The sequence below is a fragment of the Hyperolius riggenbachi genome, chromosome 2 (genome assembly GCF_040937935.1).
Source record: "Hyperolius riggenbachi isolate aHypRig1 chromosome 2, aHypRig1.pri, whole genome shotgun sequence".
NCBI classification, from domain to species: domain Eukaryota; kingdom Metazoa; phylum Chordata; class Amphibia; order Anura; family Hyperoliidae; genus Hyperolius; species Hyperolius riggenbachi.
In genome coordinates this window covers 328,706,393-328,731,914 of record NC_090647.1, presented here as the reverse complement: position 1 = coordinate 328,731,914, position 25,522 = coordinate 328,706,393, and the positions used below count along the sequence as shown (strand labels likewise).

The 25,522-nt window shown below is 43.4% G+C and overlaps 1 protein-coding gene across 1 annotated transcript in view; it reads right to left on the bottom strand.

Moving 5' to 3' along the window:
- Positions 1–14,007, bottom strand: part of DNAJC8 (DnaJ heat shock protein family (Hsp40) member C8) — a 62,833-nt gene extending 48,826 nt beyond the window's left edge. Inside the window, exons 1-4 of the mRNA XM_068269323.1 lie at positions 13,931–14,007; positions 9,545–9,646; positions 8,728–8,784; positions 2,275–2,341 (exon numbers count right to left, since the gene is read on the bottom strand). Coding sequence (XP_068125424.1) covers positions 2,275–2,341; positions 8,728–8,784; positions 9,545–9,646; positions 13,931–13,990 — 286 coding nt within the window. The 5' untranslated portion in view covers positions 13,991–14,007. The remainder of the gene's footprint in view (positions 1–2,274; positions 2,342–8,727; positions 8,785–9,544; positions 9,647–13,930) is intronic.
- Positions 14,008–25,522: the final 11,515 nt, after the last annotated feature.

The following is a 25,522-nucleotide window of genomic DNA, read 5'->3' as shown; positions in this document are numbered from 1 at the left end:
GGCAACATTTCCTAGACCTAGCTTTACTAGCAGTGCTAGAGCCTCCAGATCTAGACTCCACTCTAGTCTGCAGTAAAAAACAAGGAGAGGGGGAGAGAGAGAGAACCATTAATCATAACATTTAACCAGGTGAATCTCTCTTAAGGGAGATTAAACATCTCCCACTCACCCCACCATCAGCTTGACCATGTCCCTCAGCGGGTGTAGAAGCCGTGGAAGCGGAAGCTGACGTTGATGCAGATGCTGCAGCGGCAGTAGCCGGATTCGCCTCCTGCTTCTCCATATTGCCACTGCACGCCACTGCTCGACTTATGAGACGGATCCCCCTTCATTTCCGGGAATTGCTTCACAGGAACGCCCCTCCGCCGGAAATGACACGTGCGCTCCAAAGCTTAATAGAGCGGCGTACGTCTTGCGCAGGAGGAAGGCGTCCGTTGTCACACGCTACCTCCATGGGTCTAGTAGACATGGCGGCAGCACCTCCGAGATGTCCGCTCTCCTACAGGTACCATGCCGCCCTCTTACGCTCACCCTCCGGTGAGGATATAGCCCAAAAACAAAAAAACTGGGAGCAAAGCTCTTCTAGTGTTTCCCGGGCGGAAACACAAATGAACTGAGGTTAGAGGGGGGTGGGAGCTCTTTTATGCTTTTTTGGTTGTGTTTCCGCAGTGAGGAGGCGTGGCACTCATTTAAGAGGGTATCTCGGCTGATGAATGTGAGAAAGTAACACTGCACATCACTCTGAACACACCATCCCCACTGTCAAATATGGTGGTGGCAGCATCATGCTCTGGTGGTGCTTCTCTTCAGTAGGGACAGGGAAGCTGGTCAGAGTTGATGGGAAGATGGGTGGAGCCAAATACAGAGCATTCTTGGAAGAAAACCTCTTGGAGTCTGCAGAAGACTTGACTGGGGCGGAGGTTCACTTTCCAGCAGGACAATGGCCCTAAACATAAAGCCAGGGCAACAATGGAATGGTTTAAAACAAAACATATCCATGTGTTAGAATGGCCCAGTCAAAGTCCAGATCTAAATCCAATCGAGAATCTGTGGCAAGATCTGAAAACTGCTGTTCACAAACGCTATCCATCTAATCTCACTGAGCTGGAGCGGTTTTGCAAAGAAGAATGGGCAAGGATTTCAGTCTCTAGATGTGCAAAGCTGGTAGAGACATACCCTAAAAGACTGGCAGCTGTAATTGCAGTAAAAGGTGGTTCTACAAAGTATTGACTCAGGGGGCTGAATAATTACACACACCTCACTTTGCAGTTATTTGTAAAAAATGTTTGGAATCATGTATGATTTTTGTTCCACTTCTCAAGTGTACACCACTTTGTATTGGTCTTTCATGTGGAATTCCAATAAAATTGATTCATGTTTGTGGCAGTAATGTGACAAAATGTGGAAAACTTCAAGGGGGGCCGAATACTTTTGCAAGCCACTGTACACCCAAGGTCCTCAACACCCGGTCAGCGGCCCACTGTCGGTCCGTGGGCTGTGTTGTGCCGGTCTGTGGGTCCTCTTCTCTCTTTTTTTTTTCTTCCAACAGAGCAGCATGCAGCAGAGTGTCAGCAGGTGGCTCTGTTCTCATTACAGTGTTGTGCTCTCTCTGAACGGCTGGATGCTGAAAAACTCTGCCACATGCTGCTCTACTGAAAGAAGATAGAAGATACCAGACTCACTGTGGTAAGGCACATCTAGCTACCTAACTTGGAAGGGGGGGGTTACAGATCAATGGGGACACATTTAGCTAACTGGGAAGGGGGGCTACATAACACTGGGGGTACATCTAGCTATCTAACCTCAGGGAGGGGCTACATAACATTGGAGGCACCTCAAGCTATCTAAACTGGGGAAGGGGGCTACATAACACTGAAAGCACATCAATCTAAACTGGGGAAGGGGCTACATAACACTGGGGGTACATTTAACTATATATAGACTTGGGAGGGGGCTACATAACACTGGGGGCACATCTAGCCATCTAAACTGGGGAGGGGGGCTACCTAATACTGGGAGAATATTTGTGTCCGAAGTGCGGTTGTTTTGAGGCCCAATGGTTCTCCATACGCCCGCAACATAGGCATGTTCCCTGCCCAATCCAATTTGCTAAAACAGCCCATCGCTGCAGCTCCCCTACCCCGGTCGCCGAAGAAGTGATTGGACTGGAAAGCAGTACCCGGGCCAGAAAAGGTTGGGGACCCCTGCTATACACAGTGGGAGAAAAAAAAGAAAACAAAAAAAACATGGTAAAAACAAAATATGCCATGTTACCTTCAAATGCTTTCTGTGCTCTTTCTGGATCATCTTGATTCTTATCTGGATGAACAAGTATAGATAACTGAAAGAAAAACGAGTTAAAAACCATTACTCAACATCTTTTTTTTTTTTTCTTTTCAGTCTAAAGGTGGCCATACACCAAGCAACTTGGCGGCTGATTGACCATCTGATTCGAGTATTATAATTAAAAAGGATGAAAAACCGGTGCATGTCTAATAGATGATGCAACCAATTTTGGGCCAAAATTGGTCGGACCTGCTGCAAGATGTCAAGCGCACTGCAGTAACTGCGAGCGATATCAGAACGAGCGACTACAGCAACTAAACTCCCAACGATGCCCACTTAATGGTCACTGTGCCCCCTGGTGTTCAGTGCACTATACATTACCTGTCCGCTGCTTGTCCACTGCCCGCTCCGGGATCCGGCCCACGTGGTTGCCGGCATACACATGGGTTAATGTGTGGAGTCACACTCACGTTACTTCGGCAACCATATTGGCACATTGACCATTATTGAGGAAAGCATCAGGCTGGCGAGGTGACGGATGCCGATTTCAGCATGACATTGACCGGGAATCGGCCTGCAGTGTTCTCCTCAGGCTCTTTTAGCCGTGTGCTTCACCTGGATGTTATCGGCTCAGCTCCTCCTATTCTGTAAGCCGAATTGCACACAGAAGCACTGGTCCTGCATTCTCTCATCTCGCCCCACCTGGCTTATTTTTCCTGCGCCCGGCTGGAAAAAATTCTGGGGAGAACACTATGGTGTATGGGCAGGCAACAGATCTCTTTCCTAACAGAGAAATATCTGTCTCTTAGTCGGTCAGCCCATACAGTGTCTGATATATGGACACTTTTAGGCTGTAGGTTTGGTTGCCAACTAGGTACTAATTTTCAATTTAGTTTTTTTCCAAAACCACCTGTTAAATTTCTATCCCAAAGCAAAGGCGCTGTCACTGCTTAAAAATAAAGACATAAAAATCATTACATCTATATAGGCGCAATGACAGAATGTGGCTGCATGCAGTCCTCTGTCAATGCACGTTTCCCAGCAACTTAGGGAAGCCCCATTTTGTTGCCATGCTCACAATGTAGTTGATATCTGACTGCATGAAGCAAAAAATAGACTTCAAATCCGCTTTAAAAAGTTGTATGAAACGCAAAATTACAATTTTTACTCTAAAAGGTGGCCGTACGCCTAACGATTTTGGCGGGTGATTCTCTGATTGAAGAGAGACCTGTTGGCAGTCTTTAATATAACAAACCATTCCATCTAATGCCGACTTCCCATGTCCTGTAGCACACCTTATGCGTTTCTCGTTCCGATGTACCCATCAGGAGCGCACCGATGAGTTTGTCAGTACGAAATGCGTAGGGTTGAGCTCCAGGACATGGGAGGTCAGCATGAGATGGACCTGTTTGTTATGAAATGCTTGGTTTTGCTGAGGAATTGTGAGTGCACTTTTAATAGCAGGATTGTCAGCCACAAAACCAAATTCTATTTAAACACTGCAGTGTGTTTAAAATGCTGCCAGAAAACTCTCTGCAAGTACAAGCTCTCCAATCTAGTCAGGAATCTCTACTGTTCTATTTTCTCAGTCCCCCAGGCTCTTTTCCTCCTGCTTTACATTTTTTATTAAAGAGATGGTTTTGCACTTTGGAGAGTCCTTTTAGTTATTAAGAACCTTGCAAAGCTCCCTTGAAGATCCATCACCCTGAGGTGGGAAGAGGAGCATACTAAAGCACTTTGAGCTGTCTTATAGTCTGGACAGCACAGGACTAGGAGAGGCCACCAGTGAAACTGTGTTGAGGGAGATTACTGCATTCAGATGCTAGTGTTAAAGGGAAACTGAAGTGAGAAGTATATGGAGGCTGCCATATTTATTTGCTTTTAAACAATACCAGTTGCCTGGCAGCCCTGCTGGTCTTTTTGGCTACAGTAGTGTCTGAATCACACCAGAAACAAGCATGTGGCTAATCTTGCCGGATCTGACAATTGGCCTCAATTCACAAAGCTTAACTCCTGTCTTTAATAACTCCTCTGAGATGTTTTACAGTTATCACCATGGTGATATAATTGTGATAACTGTAAAACAGCTCAGAAGAGTTATTAAAAGACAGGAGTTAAGCTTAGTGAATTGAGGCCAATGTCAGAAACACCTGATCTGCATATAAAATGGGGATAAGAGGCGCCAAGATGAGAAAATCTTATGCTGGGAATACACGGCTCAATTCTAAGCCATTTAGATGGCTCGATAGATCATTTCCGGCATGTCCGATCTCCGGCCCAGTCGTTTAACCGCTCGATTCCGCATTGAAGACAATGCAAAAAGATAAGAAAAACGAGCGAAAGATAAGAGAATCGCCTGCGGAATCGAGCGGGGATTCGATCAAGCGGCAGAATCGAGCGGCAAAATCGAGACGTGTATGCCCAGCATTAAAAACAGTTAAAATAGAAGGGGTGAGGTGGCTTACCTCAATGATAAATGATATGATAGGATAATGCCAAATAACTATGCCCTTTTTTTTTTAACCTCCCTGGTGGTAAGCCTGAGTTAAGCTTTGAGTAGAAAAAAATAGCCCAGAGCGGTAATCCCAAACTCAGCTCGGGGTAGTAAATTACCTGCTTTCCTGGAAGATTTGGAGTCTTGTGTGTGATCGGCGCTGCGCAGTGGGACGCCAGCCTCTCTCCAGCTTTCTCCGGCCGCCAGGAACCCCATATCCCCGCTCTTCTTCCGGGGACCTGGCAGCCAATCAGTGCGCTGGCGGCGTGACATCATCAGGGGGCCGCACAAATTTTTAAGGTGGACCTGAATTTTTGCACAGGGCAGAAGGAAAACAGAGAAATGCGCCCTGTATGTATGCGTATATATATGGACTGGACAGAAGGTAAACAGAGTGTTTAGTTTGTCTAATTACTCATTTGTCTCTAATCACAAGTTGTAATTTTATCTCTCCCGTGTCACCTGACTGCCATGGCAGATAAGTTCATTTCAAAGCACAGGATGTTAACAATATAGCCATTTGGTTCTCAACGGCTTCTGAGCTAAGAGCTTCTGCCTTATTGTTACCGATTTTTGCCTTGATTCTCTCTGTCTGCCGCCTGCACAGACTTCTGTCTGGATTTTGACTACTCTCTTCCCGCCGCCTAAGACTGATAGCAAAGGGAATAAAGTCTGAAAGGAATCACACTTCTACTGGCCCGATTGTGATGTCTCCCTCTGTGCCATTTCCGGTTTCAAAATATACCACACGCGGGAGGTGTATTAGGTATATATGTTCATACTATATAGTCTGGTGTCTTATTTGTACAGTTTTGCTACTTTTTTAAAGTTTATTGATAAATGTAATTATTTCAACAATTTTGTGTTCCAGTCTTATTTATATGCAGAAGGTCTACCAGGCTTTTATTCTGATATATTTTGGTGAGTTATGACTTAAAGGGACTCAGAGCTGAATATTTTAAAAGATTTTATACATAGCTTGGGCTTCATCCAGCCCCATCCACTCCGATCGCTCCCACGCCGCTGTCCTCAGCTTTGTGATCCGGGTCCCGTCACTTACGTCGTTGGTCAGCTCTGGTACACTTTAAGAATTGGAAGCCTAAAATTCTTGAAAAAAAAAAAAAAACTGTACCGCTTTTACACCCATAAATCCAGACAGCAATGCACTGCCAGGGAGGTTAACACAGTTTTATCATCATCTGGGTGCCTCTTATCCCCTTGTATCACACAACTTCCTTTGGGAGGGGTAGTCTTTTTGGTTAGGGCTTTCTACCACTACAATCATCTAGAGCTATTTTGCAACGAGAGCAACCATGTCCAGTTCAGGACCAGTTCGATTGAACATCTGAGAGGAATTGGGTTTGTGCAGCTCTATCCACCTATAGTGGTTGGTTGCCTGCAACCTCCCTTTGTGAGTACCCATTCTTCTCCAGCATTTGCTTCAATTGTTTTACATAATACACAATTGGGGCTCCTGGTGTCTTTGTTTTTTGTTTTCAGTCCAGGATTCTCTCAGATCACTTTACCTACCTGATGCATAAGCTTGTTCAGGGTCATGACTAAAAGTATTTGAGGCAGAGGAGCAGCAGTATAGCCAGGCAACTGGTATTGCTTCAAAGGAAATAAATATGGCAGCCTCCATACACTTCTCCCTTCAGTTGTGCTTTAAACATGCTGTATGTTGTTGGCAGCCATCGAAAAGGATGAGAGGTTATGAGAACTAGATGCAAGGTGGTAAATCAGAAAAGAGATCACTAAATGGAAAAAGAGCATGTGGTGTTCAATACACCATCCAGTATCACACTGTGGTTATTTCTATGTTTTATGCGGAACTGGCACATATGGAAAGATAAAGAACAGATCATATCATCTAAGATTGGTGTGAGTGCAGGGGCTTACAGATTTAATCTCATCAATTAGCTTGTGCTTGAAATGGAACTTTGAATTAACCCTTTCAGTTAACTTGAAAACCAATGATTTTTTCTATGCGTTTTATGCTGTGTTTAACGCTTTCCATCATATAAAAAAAAAAAAAAAAGAGAATTTTACAGGGCTGTGGAGTCGGAGTCGGGCAATTTTGGGTGCCTGGAGTCGGGAAAAAATCCACCGACTCCTAATGAATTTGTAACTGTAATTAAAATAGAAAATATGATAAAATGTTCTATTTCTCAGATAATAGTCATTAAAAATAATGTATAAATACAGTAATAGCTGTGCTTAGTCCACAAAAATGAAATAAACCAATCAAAATGAGTTACTTGTGCTGCTTCAATAAAGCAGTCCCCGTATTTTTAAGGTCAGATATACATATCTGATTGTGACTGTATATATGATGTGTACACAGGAATCTCTTATATATACTAAATAACATCTATGCTGTAAGAATAAAGCCTGATGTGTAGCTGTGTCACTAATAGAGATGGTCAATGAGATGGAAATAATTCTGCATTGATGCTGATTTATGCAAATGTATGCACTCCCTTTGCTGATGAAATCAAATAATTTGATATGTTGTTAAAATTTGGTTTGGTGACTACAAATTAAAGGGTAACTGAGACGGATGAAAAGTAAAGTTTTATACATACCTGGGGCTTCCTCCAGCCCCCTTCAGGCTAATCAGTCCCTCGCTGTCCTCCACCACCCGGATCTTCTGCTATGAGTCCTGGTAATTCAGCCAGTCAGCGCTGTCCGGCCGCATGCCGCTCCCACAGCCAGGAACATTCTGCACTTGCGCAATAGTGCTGCACAGGTGTAGTATGCTCCTGGCGGCGGAGTGTGTGCATGCGCACTACACCCGACTGGTTAAAGTACCTAGATTTATAGCAGAAGATCCAGGTGGTGGAGGAGGACAACGAAGGACTGATTATCCTGAAGGCGGCTGGAGGAAGCCCCAGGTATGTATAAAACTTTAATTTCATCTGACTCAGGTTTACTTTGTTACACAGTAGTACTATACTCTACATATGCACTCCCCACAAAGCTGCAGGGAATCCACTGAGAATGCTGTGCACATTGAACGCAGAGGTGTTGTCTATTTACAATCTCCTCATTCCCCTGCAGAGTACCTGCACATCATTCTTACATGTACCCACACTTACATTGCCTAGGGCCTGATATGTGTTCTTTGTTCCGGTTTGTACCTTTTACAAGTACTCTTACCAAGGACTAGTTTTAGTCTAAAGGGAATAAATATAGTAGTCTACATATCCTTCTCACTTCAGTTGTCTTGTAAAATTCCTAAGCGTTGGCAGTTAAGAGACGAATTTCATGTTACATACTTTTAATCAACAAAATTGTAATATGCAAATTAGAGGAGTCGGTGGAATCCTAAACTGAGGAGTCGGAGTCGGTGGATTTTTGGACCGACTCCACAGCCCTGGAATTTTAAGAATTAACCTTTCCATTTTAATGTGCAACATGCTATGAATTTCCAAAATAATAGCAAGTTGAAATTGCAATTCTTTTCAAGCATGCTATCTGTACTCTCTGAGTACCAACTGCCTCTCTTCACAATCTGCACACAGCAGGAATAGTTGTTACTCACTCAATAAAACCATAACATGTAGTATACTCAATACAAGCCATTTGCATTTCAACCCTTCAGCGTACAGCCTCATTTTTCCTTTCAGGAGTTTGTACTTCATTATCGAGGGAGGCGTCCTGGAAAAAGCTGGCACTGGCTGATCCGGTCTTCCAGTAGCAGGAGTGGTCTGCACCCCGTGACATCTTACTGTGCATTCAAGTGTTACTCACTTCAATACCTGCACTGAGAAACTGGCATCAGGCTTGGCACTCTCACATGCCTGTCCAGGATAGAGATAAACAAGCTGCAATGGGACTTGTCATTCATACTAGTATTGTACAGAGCTGTTATAAATGGAGTGCTTAGTCCTCAACAAGGATGAAGCTTCGCTAAAGTGGCATTTCAAAAACTAGAGTTAGTTTACCTGTCGGAATCTCTTCTTTATTTCCTCATCTGTTGCCTCTGGGTCAAGCTGGAGGACCTACAAAAGTACAACACAATGTTAGCAGATATCAAAAACAGAGAGGTGAACAAAAAAACAGTAAACAATAAGCCGCCCAGCACCTTTTGGTATAAAGGCACTGCTGGATCAAAGAGCAAATTGTATGAATATATAGATTTATTAAAAAAATGATTAATAAATGGGGGTGAATAAGCCTGGAAAAGCCAACCTGGACATTCACTTCCCTAAAGAAGGTGGGAATACACCATGAGATTTTTTTGGAAGATAGATGGTTCGATAGATAATTTCCGACAGATCCGATCTAAAAATTGATCGGATAGTATATCTTCTGAAACATCTTGTGCATTCCCAGCATTAGGAGCACATTGTACAAACACATGAACACACAGAATTACATTTATCTGCATTTACACTTCCTAAAATCCCAAATAAAGGTCTGACAAATTAACAAAATATAATCAAAATGCTATGTCCATGATACATGGCACAGGTCAGGATGGGCATATTTAAAGGTAGGTAGTCTTAAGTGCTAGGATACCACAATAGCACATTCACACACAAAAATTGCTATAACCAAAGGATTATGCCATTTTTGGGAATAATAAATCCAAATGAAGGGAGTATGGGTTTGGCACTAGGTTCTAGTGGTGAATGCTCTTACAAAGCATGCACCTGTGCAGACACAGCCAGACCCAATATGACTGCAATGAGAGGCTCTGCTACTTCCACCCACCTTTCCTTCCCCCCCCCCCCCCCCCATCCCCAAGATTAGTATTACCTCAAAAGGATTCAAATTGAAATAGGAGGAACCGGGCCTGGTGAGTCTTTCAATCTGTTGCTTTGGGGTGAGGACAGAGTCCCTTTTTTCAATTTGTTTAACCTAAAGGGAAAAAAGTACAATTAGTTTACATAGTAGCTACAAATTCAGAGGACTGTGAAGCATGGTGAACAAAATCCAACTAATTTCCACTTGCACGGAAATTTCATGCAAGTTATGTGTGACTTGAAGCTGGTTCAATCAAATGAACTGACCCAATTACAAGCTACATGCAATCTACTTGAAATATGTATGCAATCCTGAATTATTTGCATCTCCTCCACAATCTCTACTCTTTGCATAAGTACTTACTGGAAGCTAATAAGTTGCTCACCCTTAACAAAAGCTCGAGTTTAACAGACTTCAAAATGCTTGGCTAGGAAAGAAAACTGCACATGTAACTCCAAGAGGTCACTGGGCCAGAAAAAGCAAACATTCTAAAGAAGCTGTGGAGCTCACCTGATGTGAGACATATGGAGGCTAATACATTTATTTTCTTTTAGGGCTCGTTTCCACTAGGACGAATTCGCATGCGTGGCCTGCATGCGAATTCGTTTAGTCAATGAAAGTGGATGGGACTGTTTCCACTTGTCTTTTTAAACGCACGTTTTTATGTGCAGAATTTTTCTGCACGGTAGGGCCTGCAGAATTCGCCTGCTTGAGGAATGCAGGCGAATCGCAGCCCATGTATTTGATAGGGAAAACGTGCGTGCGTTTTTTGCCGCGATTTCGCGTGCGAATTCGCACGCAAAGTAATACAAATTGGACCAGGCAGTGACATGGTTAAATTCGCATAGACCCTGCCTATGCGAATTCGCACGCGAAATCGCGGCAAAAAACGCACGCGGAATCGCATCCGCATGCGTTTCTGTCAGCGGTGGAATCCCAGGGATTCGCACCGCACTAGTGGAAACGGGCCCTTAGGCCCCTTTTATACCATGGTACCATCAAAATATCTAGCAAATGTTTATAGGATCTGCCAATTCTTTGCTTAGTACAAACGGAAGTGCAGCGTGGGTGGCTGCAGACAGCAGTGGTACACAACTGATGTTTCTTCAACTTTGTAAGGCAAAGTGGTTAAAGGGGCACTACAGCGAAAAACTGTAAAATTTAAAATATGTGCAAACATATACAAATAAGAAGTACATTTTTTCCAGAGTAAAATGAGCCATGAATTACTTTTCTCCTATGTTGCTGTTACTTACAGTAGGTAGTAGAAATCTGACAGAAGCGGCAGGTTTTGGACTAGTCCATCTCTTCATAGGGGATTCTCAGGAATATATTTATTTTCAAAAGCACTTAGTGAATGGCAGTTGCTCTGTCCAACTGCCAAAAAACTGTGTAGGGAGCAGGGAAGCTGGCCAGCATCATTGTTTAAATCCTTTTTCGGGAATATCTTTATAAAGAATAAAAGCCTTGCTGAGAATCCCCTATGAAGAGATGGACCAGTCCAAAACCTGTCACTTCTGTCAGATTTCTACTGCCTTCTGTAAGTGACAGCAACATAGGAGAAAAGTAATTTATGGCTCATTTTACTCTGGAAAAAATGTACTTCTTATTTGTATATGTTTGCACATATTTTAAATTTTACAGTTTTTCGCTGTAGTGCCCCTTTAAGCAACATAGAGCTTGCAGCTGTGTGGATAAGACTAATGGTGCCCATACACGATACAATGAAAACGTTCGATTTTCCCGTTTATTCGATCTAAATGATCGAATTGAATGAAAGTTGAAAATATTTTTTTTTTTTTCGATCAAGAAATTCGAACGATTATCCCGTTTTTTCGGGAAAAATTATTGGACATGCTGGAAAAATCTTTATATTCGATATAACAGAATAATCGAACTAAATTATCTAACTGAAAAATTGTACCATGTATGGCCACCTTGGCCATACATGGTACAATTTTTCAATTAGATAATTTAGTTCGATTATTCTGTTAGATCGAATATAAAGATTTTTCCAGCATGTCCAATAATTTTTCCCGAAAAAACGGGATAATCGTTCGAATTTCTTGATCGAAAAAAAAAAAAAAATATTTTCAACTTTCATTCAATTCGATCATTTAGATCGAATAAACGGGAAAATCGAACGTTTTTATTGTATCGTGTATGGGCACCATAATGATATTGCTCCCACAATTTTTATAGTGTGCTAATCCTTTGGCAACAAAATGACACTAGCTGTGTTTTTATGAGCAAGCAAACACAGATAATCAAGCTGAAATATTTACCAATAACCTTATGCTATGAAGGGCAAAACAAAGCACAAAGTCTTAGCCACAGAAGAATTTGGGCGCTACTCTACTTGAGGGGACCCAGTGGGAAACCTCATAGGGTAAATCCACTAATGTGATAGGGTGGACAGCAACCTCTAAAATGTCTAGGTTATGGTTAGGTTGTAGTAAACTATGGCAACAATATTTGCCCAATATCAACACTTCGCATTGTAGAGAGTGCTGGTATTGGAGAACGGTTATCTATGAAGTTCCCGACTGGTTCCTCAAGTAGAATAGCGCCAGAATTTGCCCTTAGAGCCCATTTTAACCAGCTGCAGATCAATGCTGAAGCCGCAGTTTCCTCACCGGGGAGTTGGGCGGGAAAGCAAGCAGTGGAATGCCATGGGATTCTGGATGACATGCTGCAGTTTCCCCACAGAAGAATGGAAAAGGTCCACACACAAGGAATCAAATTCCAGATTTTATTCAGAGTGAAAATTCCATTTTATACACCAACAACTCGTTTTGGGGCCCCATGGGGTCCCCTTTTTGAAGGCAACACAGACACCATTCCATACACCAACGATTTGTTTTGGGGCCCCCCTTTGTCAAGGCAACACAGACACCATTCCATCCACCAAAGATTAGTTTCGGGGCAACGTGGGGTCCCCTTTGTCAAGGTAACACAGACAGAATGGTGTTCCATAGTTACAATAACTATGTAACTATGTAACACCATTCTGTCTGTGTTGCCTTGACAAAAGGGACCCCAAGGGGCCCCGAAACATTGTTGGTGTATGGAATGGAATTGTGTCACTTTGAATAAAATCGGGAATTTGATTCCTTGAGTGTGCAGACCTTTTGGATTCTTCTGCATGACTTTTATGGGTCCCAGCACCTCCCTGGTGGTGTGCAATCCTTTATCGATTTGTGCAGTTTCCCACGGCAAGCACCCGAATCACTATATCCATGCATGGCTAGACGATTTGGGCTGCTGCTTTGAAGCAGTGCAGGTGCTACGGCCAAATCAGAAACAGCTGCAGCACCAGAGATGAGAGACATTTGGAAACTAACTATTTCCTTTAAAACAATGCATTGCCTGGTAATCCTGCTGATCCTCTGACTTTAATACTGCTCAACACACACCACACAATCTAGGTTGTACAGATTTACCAAATCTATGTAGTATAAGGGCCAACAGATTGAAAATACCTTGAATGATTGATAAGCTCTAAAGCCTCATCTACACGTGTAGATGAGGCTCCGATGTTCCTTATCAATCGAGCCGCATCTTCCTTATCAATCGAGCCGCTGATGCGGCTCGATTGATAAGATCCGACAGGACGGATCTCCCCACCGCCGATTCCCTGCTCGTTCCCCGCGAGGGGACAATGGCAGAGAATCGAGCAGAAGATAAGCGGCGCCGGCGAGCGGGGAATCGTATCCGTCGCATGCGCAGGCGGGCGGGGATGCGGAAGAGGCGATCCGGCGGCTAATCAAGCCACCGGATCGGAGCCTCATCTACGAGTGTTGATAAGGCTTTATACTACATGAAAGTGGCAAGATTAAATAACCAAGAGTGTATGGTGTGTGTTGAGCCTAATGCTGGGCATACACACGTTGATCCAGTGGCTCGATTAGCCGCCGGATCGCCTCCCCCGGCGCTTATCTTCCGCTCAATCCGCCGCTATTGTCCGCCTGCGGGGATCGAGCACGGAATCGATCCCCGCGGGGATCGAACACGTTGGATATTATTAATCGAGCCATCAGGCTCAATTGATAAGCCTCCCTCGACGCCGTGTATGCCCAGCATTAGCCATACACCCTGAACAAGCATGCAACGCTGGCCATTTCTTATTTTCCTTCATTCGTGCAATGATGACCTAGACAGACAAGTCTGGGTACTGTTGGGCTTTATGGAGTACGGGCCTCAATAAGAAGAGTAACCAGTCAGAGCTATGCATAAGACAGAAGAAAAGCACCCTTCACTCTGATGCAACACGTAATCACTTTAGCTATGGATAGCTCCCGCTGTTTCTGTGGAACACTCGGCTCATAGCCCACTACCGAACAAAGCGAGGGAAAACCTCTCATCAGGCCCGCCTCCCCACAACATCAGTCACCTCACCTCGGTATAAAATACTGAGAACAGGTCTTCCGAAGAACCACCAGCCTCGGGAGCCGCCATCTTGCCGTCAAGCAATCCTATTACGTCACTACGTCCCTGCACGCCCATAGGAGATACGGCGCGCTTACGACACACACAGTTGTTAACCCTATCACCTCTGTGAAACCTTAACCTCTGACACGGAAAGATTACGGAAGCTGCTGGTTTTATTATTGCTTTTTGATTTGCAATTCATTGGTAAACCGATTCAGTAGAGCTGAGGCACACGCCAGCAGCCGGTGGAGATTTTTTTACACCCGATCTGCAAATTTGTTTTCGGACTCCTAGTTAACTTGAAGGGAAACCGAGTTGAGTTGAGAGGGATATGGAGGCTGCCATATTTATTTCATTGTAAATAATTCCAGTTGCCTGGCAGCCTTGTTGATTTTTTTGGCATAAGTAGTGTCTGAGTCAAAACCTAACAAATCCCCCGAGGCAGAGTACCTGGGTCTGCTGCATGCTTGTTCAGGGTCTATGGCTAAAATTATTAGGGACACAAAATCAGGTGGACAGCCAGGTACTGGTATTGCTTAAAAAATAATAAATATGGCATCCTCCCTATGCCTCTCACCCCAGTTTCCCTTTAAAAGAGCCCATGTAGCAGCCAGCTGTACTGGTTAAATGACAAGTCCTTCTTTTTTAGAAACAAAGTCCCCCGTCTCTGTCCTTTTTGTGTGATCATATACAGATCTGTATAAATCAATGTACCAATTCAAAACATTGGGTACATTGTATTTCTAAACCCTAATTATTGCTTTGCTCACCTTTGGTTGCGAATTTAACCACTTTCCTACTAATGGGTTTTTCCCCTTCTGTATCAGAGCAATTTTCACCTTTCAGCACTCCTTCCATTCCAATTACTTTATCACTACTTATCACAACACAACAATATCTTATTTTTTTTTTTTCACCACCAATTAAGCTTTCTTTGGGTGGTACATTTTGCTAAGAATTATTTTATTCTACACGCATTTTAACTGGAAAAGTAAAAAAAATGGAAAAAGTTTTGGCCATTATAGTTTTAAAATAAAACATTCTATTGTGGATAAAAACCCACACATTTTATTTGCCCATTTGTCCCGGTTATTGCAACGTTTCAAGTATGTCCCCTGTACAATGTATGGAGACAATATTTTGGGGAGAAATAAAGGTGTATTTTCTGTTTTGCGCCCATCACTAATTACAAGCCCATATTTTAAAAATATCAGTAATAAACCCTTTTTGACATACATCATAAAAAAGTTCAATCCTTAAAGGGATACTTAAGTCAAAAATAAAAAATGATTTTTACTCACCTGGGGCATCCCTTAGCCCCCTGAAGCTGTATGGTGCCCTCGCAGCCTCGCTCCAATCCTCCTGTCCCCGCCGGCGGCTACTTCCGGGTTCAGCGACAGCCGCCAACAGGCTGGGAACGCGAGTGATTTTTCACGTTCCCAGCCGCTATATCACCCTCTTTGCTGCTATAACGTATAACATATACACTATAGCAGCATAGAGGGTGATATAGCGGCTGGGAACGCGGAGAATCACTCTCGTTACCAGCCTGTCGGCAGCTGTCGCTGAACCCGGAAGTAGCCGCCGGCGGGGACAGGAGGATTGGAGTGAGGCTGCGAGGGTACCATACAGCTTCAGGGGGCTGAGGGATGCCCCAGGTGAGTAAAAATTATTTTTTATTTTTGACTTAAGTATCCCTTTAAGGTAACTATTTATGTATTTTTTTTTATGCGTGTTTTATTTGAGTAACTATGGGAGTGTGGGTGGTAAGAGGTTAATTTTTATGATATGTGTATTTTACAAAAAAAATAAATATATATATGTGTGTAATTTTACTATTTGGCCAGGAGATATCCTCGCACATTATTTTCCTGAGCATATTATTAGTACACAAACAGGAAGTAATGTGTCAATGTGTAACTTACTTTGTTACAATGACCACGGGCATCTCATTGATGACGGCACTCAATGACTGGGAACTGTGTTCCCATTCACTGATCTTCGGGTTAACGGATGGTGACCCGTGCGGGAGCGAGAGGCAGCCCTTCGCAGCAATAGACGCATATCTATACCCGTGTGCAGGATTTGCAGTCCTGCAGTTCGTAGATATACTGCCGCAAACAGCATAAGTAGTTAAAAGAAAATCAGCTATGGGAGAAAGGACCAGTGTGTTTTAAAAAAAAATAAAAGTTTCATACTCATTCATTTCATTTGTAGTATATAAGGCTAGGGCATTGGGATACACTCCATGTAATAACAAGATTAGGGAAAGACACATATAACACGTTAAATGTGCAATATGATGCATAGTCAGGGCCGGTTGGCACTGGGGCTTCAGGGCAAAAATAACCTTGAAGGTTCCCCTGCAGCAAAGTGAGGCCCCTGAATCACCGGCCACTCCCCTCCCCATGCTTCCCTGGGCCACAACACAATTTGTGGCTTCATTGTAACTCCCCCGTCTTGATGCACTGCTCTGTGTCAAGAACATGCTTGCAAACAATAGATCAATCATAAAAGATATTGTAATTATCAATGTGGCAGCCACATGGGCATAACCTGAAACTGGGATGGCTAATAAAATTTGTAACTGCGGAGGGGTTTCTTCTGGCTACCTATACGGAAGGGTGGGGGCACTAATTCAGGCTTCCTAAAGAGGGTGACACCAAAACTTTTCTATGGGGCCATGTGATTTCTATTGCCCCTAACCTAAATAGAATCATGTTTATCAGAAAGTGTTTTGGAGTGGTTTACATGTTATCAAAGGGCAGGCTGATGAAAAAATATTAAGAATAATATAGGCTAGGTACACTACTAGTAATAACCATAATCTCGCAAACAATTATAATGCACAAGTCGTCTAAAATAAACGTACCGTGTATCAACAGCATGTTGGAGATACACGGTACGTTTATTTTAGACGACTTGTGCATTATAATTGTTTGAGAGATCTCGACTCCTCTGGAACTCCCCCAACACATTTGCCGCTTTCTTTTAAATATAGCCTTAATGCAGATCTCCAGCCTAAACAAAACATCTAGCAGGTTTCTTGTTATAAGAAAGTTATAAAGGATTGAGGGGAGGCGGGGCCACGCGCCAGAAGTCAGGTGATACGGGGTCTTCTGGACAGTCAGTCTGGGCTACTGCGCATGCACAGACAGAAAGGAAGATATTCACCTCCTTCCAGGGAAATGAGAATAGATCTGGTGTAAGACCCCTTAAAAAATACAAATGAAATAAAAAATTATACATACCAGGAAGACCTTTTATGTCCCACTCTATGATCACAGTCATACAAGCTGCCCTGACCTGTGTAATCCTCTGGGATCTTGACTGAGGATCCGCACACTTTGTTGTTTGTTTAGTTTTGGATAGTGTGGAAAGAAGTTGGAAACTTTTGGGGGTCTGCATCCCTACTGGATAGATTCTCTTTTACTTCCTGTCCCTGGGACAACCATGTAACTTTGTGGCCTTCATGTGAAAACTGGAAATGAAGGACAGCAATAAAAACTAGTCAGGGTTACTAACTTCTCCACACTAACAAAACACAACTTTTTATTACTGTTACTTGTGGAAAATGTCCTCACATTCTGTTTCCTGGACATGAGGTGATGTAAACTATTAGGGCCCGTTTCCACTAGTGCGGTGCGAATCGCTGGGATTCCACCGCTGACAAAATCGCATGCGGATGCGATTCCGCATGCGATTTTTGCCGCGATTTTGCATAGGCAGGCTATCAGCGATTTTAACCATGTCACTGCCTGGCTCAATATACATTAGTTTTAGTGCGAATTCGCGGCAAAAAACGCATGTGCAATTTCCCCTATTAAATACATTGCCTGCGAATCGCCTGCATTCCACACGCAGGCGAATTCTGCAGGCCCTACCGTGCAGAAAAATCCTGCACAGAAAAACGCACCAAAAAACTGACAAGTGGAAACAGTCTCATCCACTTGTATTAGTTATGCGAATCCGCATGCAGACAACGCATGCGGATTCGCTCTAGTGGAAACGGGCCCTCACAGATGCAGATACAAGACAGCAATACAATTCCAAAATCAATCTAGTCCTTTATTATTCTATCCAAAACTACAATAAGTGTTTTTCATGGGATTGGATATGAAGTCTTTTTTTCAAAATCTACTCTTATGTCAAGATGTATATAAAAAAGGAGATATCCAGTAAGACATCTTTGAGCAAAGTGGCAGGGAACCGAGAAACATTTCTCCATGTATTTTCCTTTGGTATCATATATACACATACTGTATATAAACAAATTCATCAATTTTCATTTTATTTCCATCAATTTATTGTGGGACACAATATTACCAGTAGTGTATAGCCTTGCCCATTAGGGTGCATACACATCCCATTTTGATTGGCCAATTTTACTACCCCTATCCTCTATAACAATAGGCAACTGTCCGTGCTTTTTGCTACTGCGCATGTGCGCAGCACGGACCCAGCCTCACACAGGGAGGACGAGAGGGACGCAGCCAGGCGAGCTTGCGAGTGGGCAGCCGGATACGCGCGGAGACAGACCTAGCCCATTTTTAACCGGGCTAAGGTCACTAGTTTAGTATAAGAGCCAACTAGTTTTGGGTACTATTAACAGTTTGCATAGGGTAAGCTCTTATACTACCTGGCGGTTATAAAAATTGACCAATCAAAATTGTATGTGTATGTACCATAAAGTCTGGTACACACCTATAATTCTGATGGGCCAGTTTTACCACCTTCATGTAATAGTCGGGTAAACAGATATTGAATACTAGGAGTAGATTGTGTAGGTAAACACTCATACTACATGGGTGTGGTAAAATTGGTGATTGGCCAATCAAAAAATGTAAGGTGTGTACCAGGCTTTAGAGATAGGACACTCAGAGGAAAATTCTGTGACTAGGAGGATACACCCACCCTGTCCCAGACACCATGGTCCATATGCAATGAACTTTTCTCCTGAGTTTTCTCCTAGGAGATAATGTTTTATCTTCTATTTTAAATAACATTTCAGCACTCTATTGAAAAGACACCAAAAATGCAGTGAAAGCACTATCAAAATCATTTTGCTTATTTTCTTGCTTGTTGGTGGTTTTCAACGGCTTTTTATTGGCAAGTTTAAGGGCTCGTTTCCACTATTGCGGTGCAGAATCGCCTGGATTCCACCGCTGTTGAAATTCCATGAATTAGCATGCGGATGCGAATTTTTGCACGTTTTTTGCCACGAATTCGCATGCGAATTCGCATAGGTGAGGGTATATGCGAAATTAACCATGTCACTGCCTGTTTGAATTACATTGGTACTTATGCGAATTCGCATGAAAATTCGCATACCATAGCCGCATGCGAATTTCCTATTAAATACATTAGCGGCGATTCGCATGCATTCCACTCGCAGGCGAATTCGTTGGCTCTTTTGTGCGTTTTTTTACCGCTGAAAAAAACGCACCTCAACAACGCTACAGTGGAAACAGGCCCATCCACTTGCATTACATGTGCGAATCTGCATGCGTTGGACGCATGCAGATTCGCGATAGTGGAAACGAGCCCTAAAAAGATCACCTAGGAGAAAACTCCAGAGAAAAAGTTAATTGCACATGGGCCCAAGTGTTGCAAGTAGTGCCTCTCACATTAGTCTAGAATTACTTTAGCTTCTGTCTACCTGATGCTCAACAGATGAAAAACTCAGTCTCCCCTACACACTGCAACTAGTATAGGTGAAATCTGTGATAATTAAGTTAATTTTATAGTGAGTACGGGGAGCCACTTTAAACAGGCGTGCACTTGGAGAGAATCTCAGTTGGATAATGCCGATGGGTCAAGTCCTGTACAGCTTGATGAAAATGTTGGTGGACCACCACATTGTCACTTTTAAGATATATGCTATGGCTGCCTGACGTCTAATAGCCCATGAAGCACAACAAAGCCTGTGAAGTGCACATCATTTAGGAATGGCAGAAGCTTGTCCTTTGGATGTTTGCCCACGTAATGACCTCCTGAAATCACAAGCTGATGTTCCTGCACAAACTGCCTGAGCATTTGACCTGGACCAGCTGGTATCACTACAGAAAGACAAATATCTGACAAGGGCAGAAATTGCTTTAATAAAAAAAAAAAAATGTACCTTACCAAACCAAGAATGTGGAAATCCCACTTCTTCAAAAGAAGAAATCTGAAGTGGAATTCTAGTGGCAAGGGAGGCGATGTCTCGTCGTTGTGTAGATAGTGTAATGGTTAAGGGGCTCTGCCTCTGACACAGGAGACCTGGGTTAGAATCTTGGCTCTGCCTGTTCAGTAAGCTAGCACCTATTCAGTAGATCTTAGGCAAATCTCCCTAACACTGCTACTGCCTATAGAGCGCATCCTAGTGGCTGCAGCTCTGGTGCTTTAAAGGGGAACTGAAGCGAGAGGTATATGGAGGCTGTCATGTTTATTTCCTTTTAATCAATACCAGTTGCCTGGCAGCCCTGCTGGTCTATTTCTCTGCAGTATTATCTGATTAAAACCAGAAACAAGCATGCAGCTAGTCTTGTCAGATCAGACTTATAAGTCTGAACCACTGAAACACCTCATCTGCTGCATGCTTGTTCAGGGGTTATGGCTAATAGTATTAGAGGCAGAGGATCAGCAGGGCTGCCAGGCAACTGGTATTGTCTAAAAGGAAATAAACATGACAGCCTCCATATACCTCTCTTCAGTTCCCCTTTAAGTCCACCAGGAGAAAAGCACGTTTGTCTTTTAGAACTACAGGGTGAGCCATTTATACGGATACACCTTAATAAAATGGGAATGGTTGGTGATATTAACTTCCTGTCTGTGGCACATTAGTATATGTGAGTCGGGGGGGGGGGACTTTTCAAGATGAGTAGTGACCATTTTGAAGTCAGTCATTTTGAACCCAACTTTTGTTTTTCCAATAGGAAGAGGGTCATATGACATCAAACTTATTGGTAATTTCACAAGAAAAACAATGGTGTGCCTGGTTTTAGAGTAACTATTTCATGAGTTCTTTACAAGTTTCTGACCACTTAAAAAATGTGTTCAATGTGCTGCCCGTTGTGTTGGATTGTCAATGCAACCCTCTTCTCCCACTCTTCACACACTGATAGCAACACCACAGGAGAAATGCTAGCACAAACTTCCAGTATCCGTAGTTTCAGGTGCTGCACATCTTCACTGCATAGACAATTGCCTTCAGATGATCCCAAAGATAAAAGTCTAAGGGGGTCAGATCGGGAGACCTTGGGGGCCATTCAACTGGCCCACAACGACCAATCCACTTTACAGGAAATTGTTTATCTAGGAATGCTCAGACCTGACACCCATAACGTGGCGGTGTACCACCACATTATGGCATTATGGTTGTCAGGTCCAAGCATTCCTAGATGAACGGGGGGGGGGGGGGGAATCTGTGTATATGGGCTGAGGTCTCCCCCAGCTGCCTCTTAGCCATCCTCAGGCTAATAGCAATTCCTGTGCGCGCCCAACAACCCCCCCCCCTGCAGGGTTTAACAGCAATGGAACACACTCCCCTCTTTGGCCCACGCACTCCTCCTAGTCTTGTGTCCTATTTTCATCCGTGCTAGCACCCCCTCACAATGTCCCTGGTGGCATGTGTGTACTCACATACATGCTATTGGGTCACCGAGAGGGGGACCCAGCAACAATGACAATGCTGCTACTGCCTATAGAGCGCAGCCTAGTGGCTGCAGCTCTGGCGCTTTCAGTCTGCCAGTAGAAAAGCGCAACATAAATGTTCTGTGTCTAATGCGCATGGCCGGATTACTGGCAAGGCTACAAAGGCCATGGCCTAGAGCACCAGGAAAGCAAGGGGCGGGCTGTAAGCAGCAGGGTAGCAGTAGCAGTTAGCCCGTCAAACATTTATCTTGCTACACAGAGTTTACACATAGCGGTGGGCAGCTAACAGCCGGATCTAGCACTCAGGGGATGAAGAGGCAGCAAACAGGCACTACAATAATCTCTGAGCTGCCTGTCACTCACCAAATGTGCCGCCCGCCAAGGAGCTTACAATCTAATCCCTGCCATCATGTCGCTAACTGTCCTCAGAGGAGCCTACAATCGAATCCCTACAGTGCTGGGGGGAGTTTAAAATGGCGTTGGGCCGGGGGCAGTTTGTGATAGTGGGCCTTGGGTGGCAAAAAAATGTTAGTTTCACCTTTTAAGTTAAATTACTGAAATAAATGACTTTTGCACGATAGTCAAATTTTTCATGTTTCCTCTGTATAAAAAGTTTCACAGCAAGAGAAATGCAAGAAAAATTACAGAAATCAAGCAGTGCTAAATTTGGGCTATATGGAGAATGTTCCTGTACAGTCTCACATATTTCAGTCATTACTGCCAATGGAATGGCAGCAACATGCAGCCTGGCATGTTCACAAATGGGTTTTCTCTGATTGACATCTTATCTGATTCTATTGACTTTTTTAATAGATTTTATCAAGACATTCTTCTGACTCAGTGGCATGTGCATGCTCACCACCAGGTCACGGAGTACGTGCGCTGGAAGAGGACAAGAGAACACAGGAAGGAGTGCGCGAGTTGCTCAAACTTTTGAATGCAAGTTTGAGCCTGTGGAGTGCTGCCTTCTCCCGCTCTGCTACATTTAACCACTTGAGGACCATAGGCTTACACCCCCTAGTGACCAGGCTATTTTTTTTACAATTTAGTGCTCTGCAGCTTTAAATGCTAGCTGCAGAGCCATCCAACTAAGCACACAAATGACACCCCCCCCCTTTTCTGCCCACCAACATAGCTTTGTTGGTGGGCTCTGATCGCTGCAGCCAGTTTTCAATTTTTTCCCTTTTTTTTAATTAATTTTCTTAATTTTGAATACATTTTTTTTTTAATGTCTTCCTCCTCCCAGCCAATAAAAGCTGATGCCTATGAGAGCCGATCGCTCTCTGAGCCTCTCCAGGGGACAGCCGAGTGACACAGCTGTCCCTAGTACAGCGCTGTACAATGTAAATAGACGGTTACACACAGTCTAACAGTCTAATAGCAGCGATCGCCACTGTTATGCTGGGTACACACTGAGATTTTCTGGCCGATTTACTGTCAGATCGATTACTTCCAACATGTGCAATCTGCTTTCTGATCGATTTCCGAGCATTTTTCGATCGATTTCCTATTGAAATGAACAGAAATCGATCGGAAAGCAGTTCAGACATGTTGGACATAATCGATCGGACAGTAAATCGGCCAGAAAATCTCAGTGTGTAACTAGCATATGACTGATGATGGAGCGTCATTCAAACGGGGATATGCGTGCATGATCTCCTGCAAAACCCTGCCCAGGACTTGACCCCTTTTGGCGTTAGGCGGTCCTGGGGCTGCCACTTTCTCAATGCCTATCGGCATTAGGTGGTTGGGAAGGGGTTAAAGCAGTCCTGAACTGAATTTTGAAACAAAAAGTTTGATACTTACCTTGGTAGTTGGAAGCTTCTGAACAGTCCAGGGGCTTTCCGGGTCCTTCTATATGCCATTGATCCAATGCTGGCTCCTCCCTGTACTGGGCATATGCAGGCTGTACTTGCCCATGCCCAGTGTGGGTATGCTCAGCAACAGCCACACTTCTAGCCAGAAGATACAGAGGGACCAAGCCCTGGATCAGGACTCGGGAAGCCTCTGTACTAACCAAACTTCCCACTACTGATGCAAATATCAAACGTTTGTATTTAAATGCACTTCAGGATTGCTTTAACAAACAAAATGCACTTCTCTGACAGACAAAACTACTTGGTCATGAATAGGTCCCGAATGCATTCTTTCATACGTCTCCATTTGTAAAAAGACTTGTGCCTGCAGACTATTTACGTGGAAATTTGAGCTGGCAGGACTCTTAGTGCTGTTTTACACTAAATGCATTATGTCAATGTGTCCTTTGTTGCCAGGATGTTGTACCGCTCAACGTTGTGGCAATGCATCCATTGCTGCAGTCAACACACTGCTACATGCAAGTCGCAAATCATGTGAGTTCAGGCAGTTTGTCAGCAGTGTTTTGTAATTACTGTACAAATTAAATCATGGTTATGAAATGCTTCAGGTCACATGAACATTGCTCCTGTCTTGACAACATACCCCTGAACTTTCTAGGTGGTAACAAATACTTCAGCATGGACAACTGCACACAGGATAATTCATGCAAACAACAGCCAATGGTGTGGCAGTTGTGCAATGTATGAAATCTTGCAGATAATCATCAGCAGCTTTAGTTAATGAAAACACTAGAATGGGAAGAAAATATGATCTCAGCAATTATTTGTGGATTGTTGGTGCCAGACAAGCCAATTTCATGGTTTTGTTAGCTGCTGATCTCCTGACATTATTTCTTATAGGAATCTCTGGTTTACTCAGAATGGAGTGAAAAATGAGTACCGCCAAGTGAATGACTATTCTGTCAAATATTTAACGTTGTATTCCTTTTATATATCATGAATTTATATCGATTTATTCCTAGATCATAGTCTCAAAATTACTGTTGAAATGAGTAATCAGTTTTTGTGTAACCAGTTTTATATCTCGCATAGAGTGTAATGATGTGAAACTATTCTCATGTATTCCCACACTTTTTTCTCACGCTGAAAATGACCTAATAGCTGAAATATTTTAGCAAGTAGCTAATAGTTGGCAAGATCTCCTAGAATGACTCATAAGATAAAAAGTGAAACCAAAAGCACATTACATCATCGGAATGAATTTCTGGAATGTGATGTGCTGACATACGCGTATGTTAATCAGCAGGAGGAATTCGATTGGTACTTATCCGTTAGCCGGGCGCATCCGGCAGGTGGCGCTAATTACTATTCCCCCTCCAGGCCGACATGGATAGTAGGGAAAGATGTAACTCTGGTGGAGTTTTGTCGCCACCTGCCGGATGCGCCTGGCTAACGGATAAGTACCGTTCGATTTCTTTCTTTGTTCTAACACTATATAGATAGCTAACGAGACAGAATTTTAGGCTGCTTCTACTCTTGCTTAAACGGCTTCTAGGAACTGGTAATGTATTTCATGCAATATATTTTTGGTGGACATTATAAAATTATGTTAGCAGATATCTTAGTAATTGGCATCTTAATCATAACTTTCTTATATGTAATTTTTGTATATTCTCTGTATATTATCACAAGAATACATTATATTTAGTGATAATTCTCTTGTCTGCGTGTTCTGTTTATTTCAACCTGGGATATGCTAAAACAAATATATGTAGGCTTTCAGTGGCTTAAAGTGAATGTTTACCATTTAAAAAAAGAAAAAGTCAGATACTCACCTAAGGAGAGGGAAGGCTCGGTCCTAATGAGCCTTCCCTCTACTCTCCCGATGCCCGGTCCCGCGCAGGATTCCCCGTGGCAGTATTCGACCAGTTCGGTCAAATACTGCCACTTCTGCATGCCGAAGGAAGCTTTCGGAAGCCTTCGGGAGAACTCGGGCTCCCGATGACGCGGCCGCTCCATACTAAGCATGCGCGAGCGCCCTCTATGACGCGCGCGTACGTAGTATGGAGCGGCCCGTCTTCGGAAGCCCGAGTGCTCCCGAAGACCT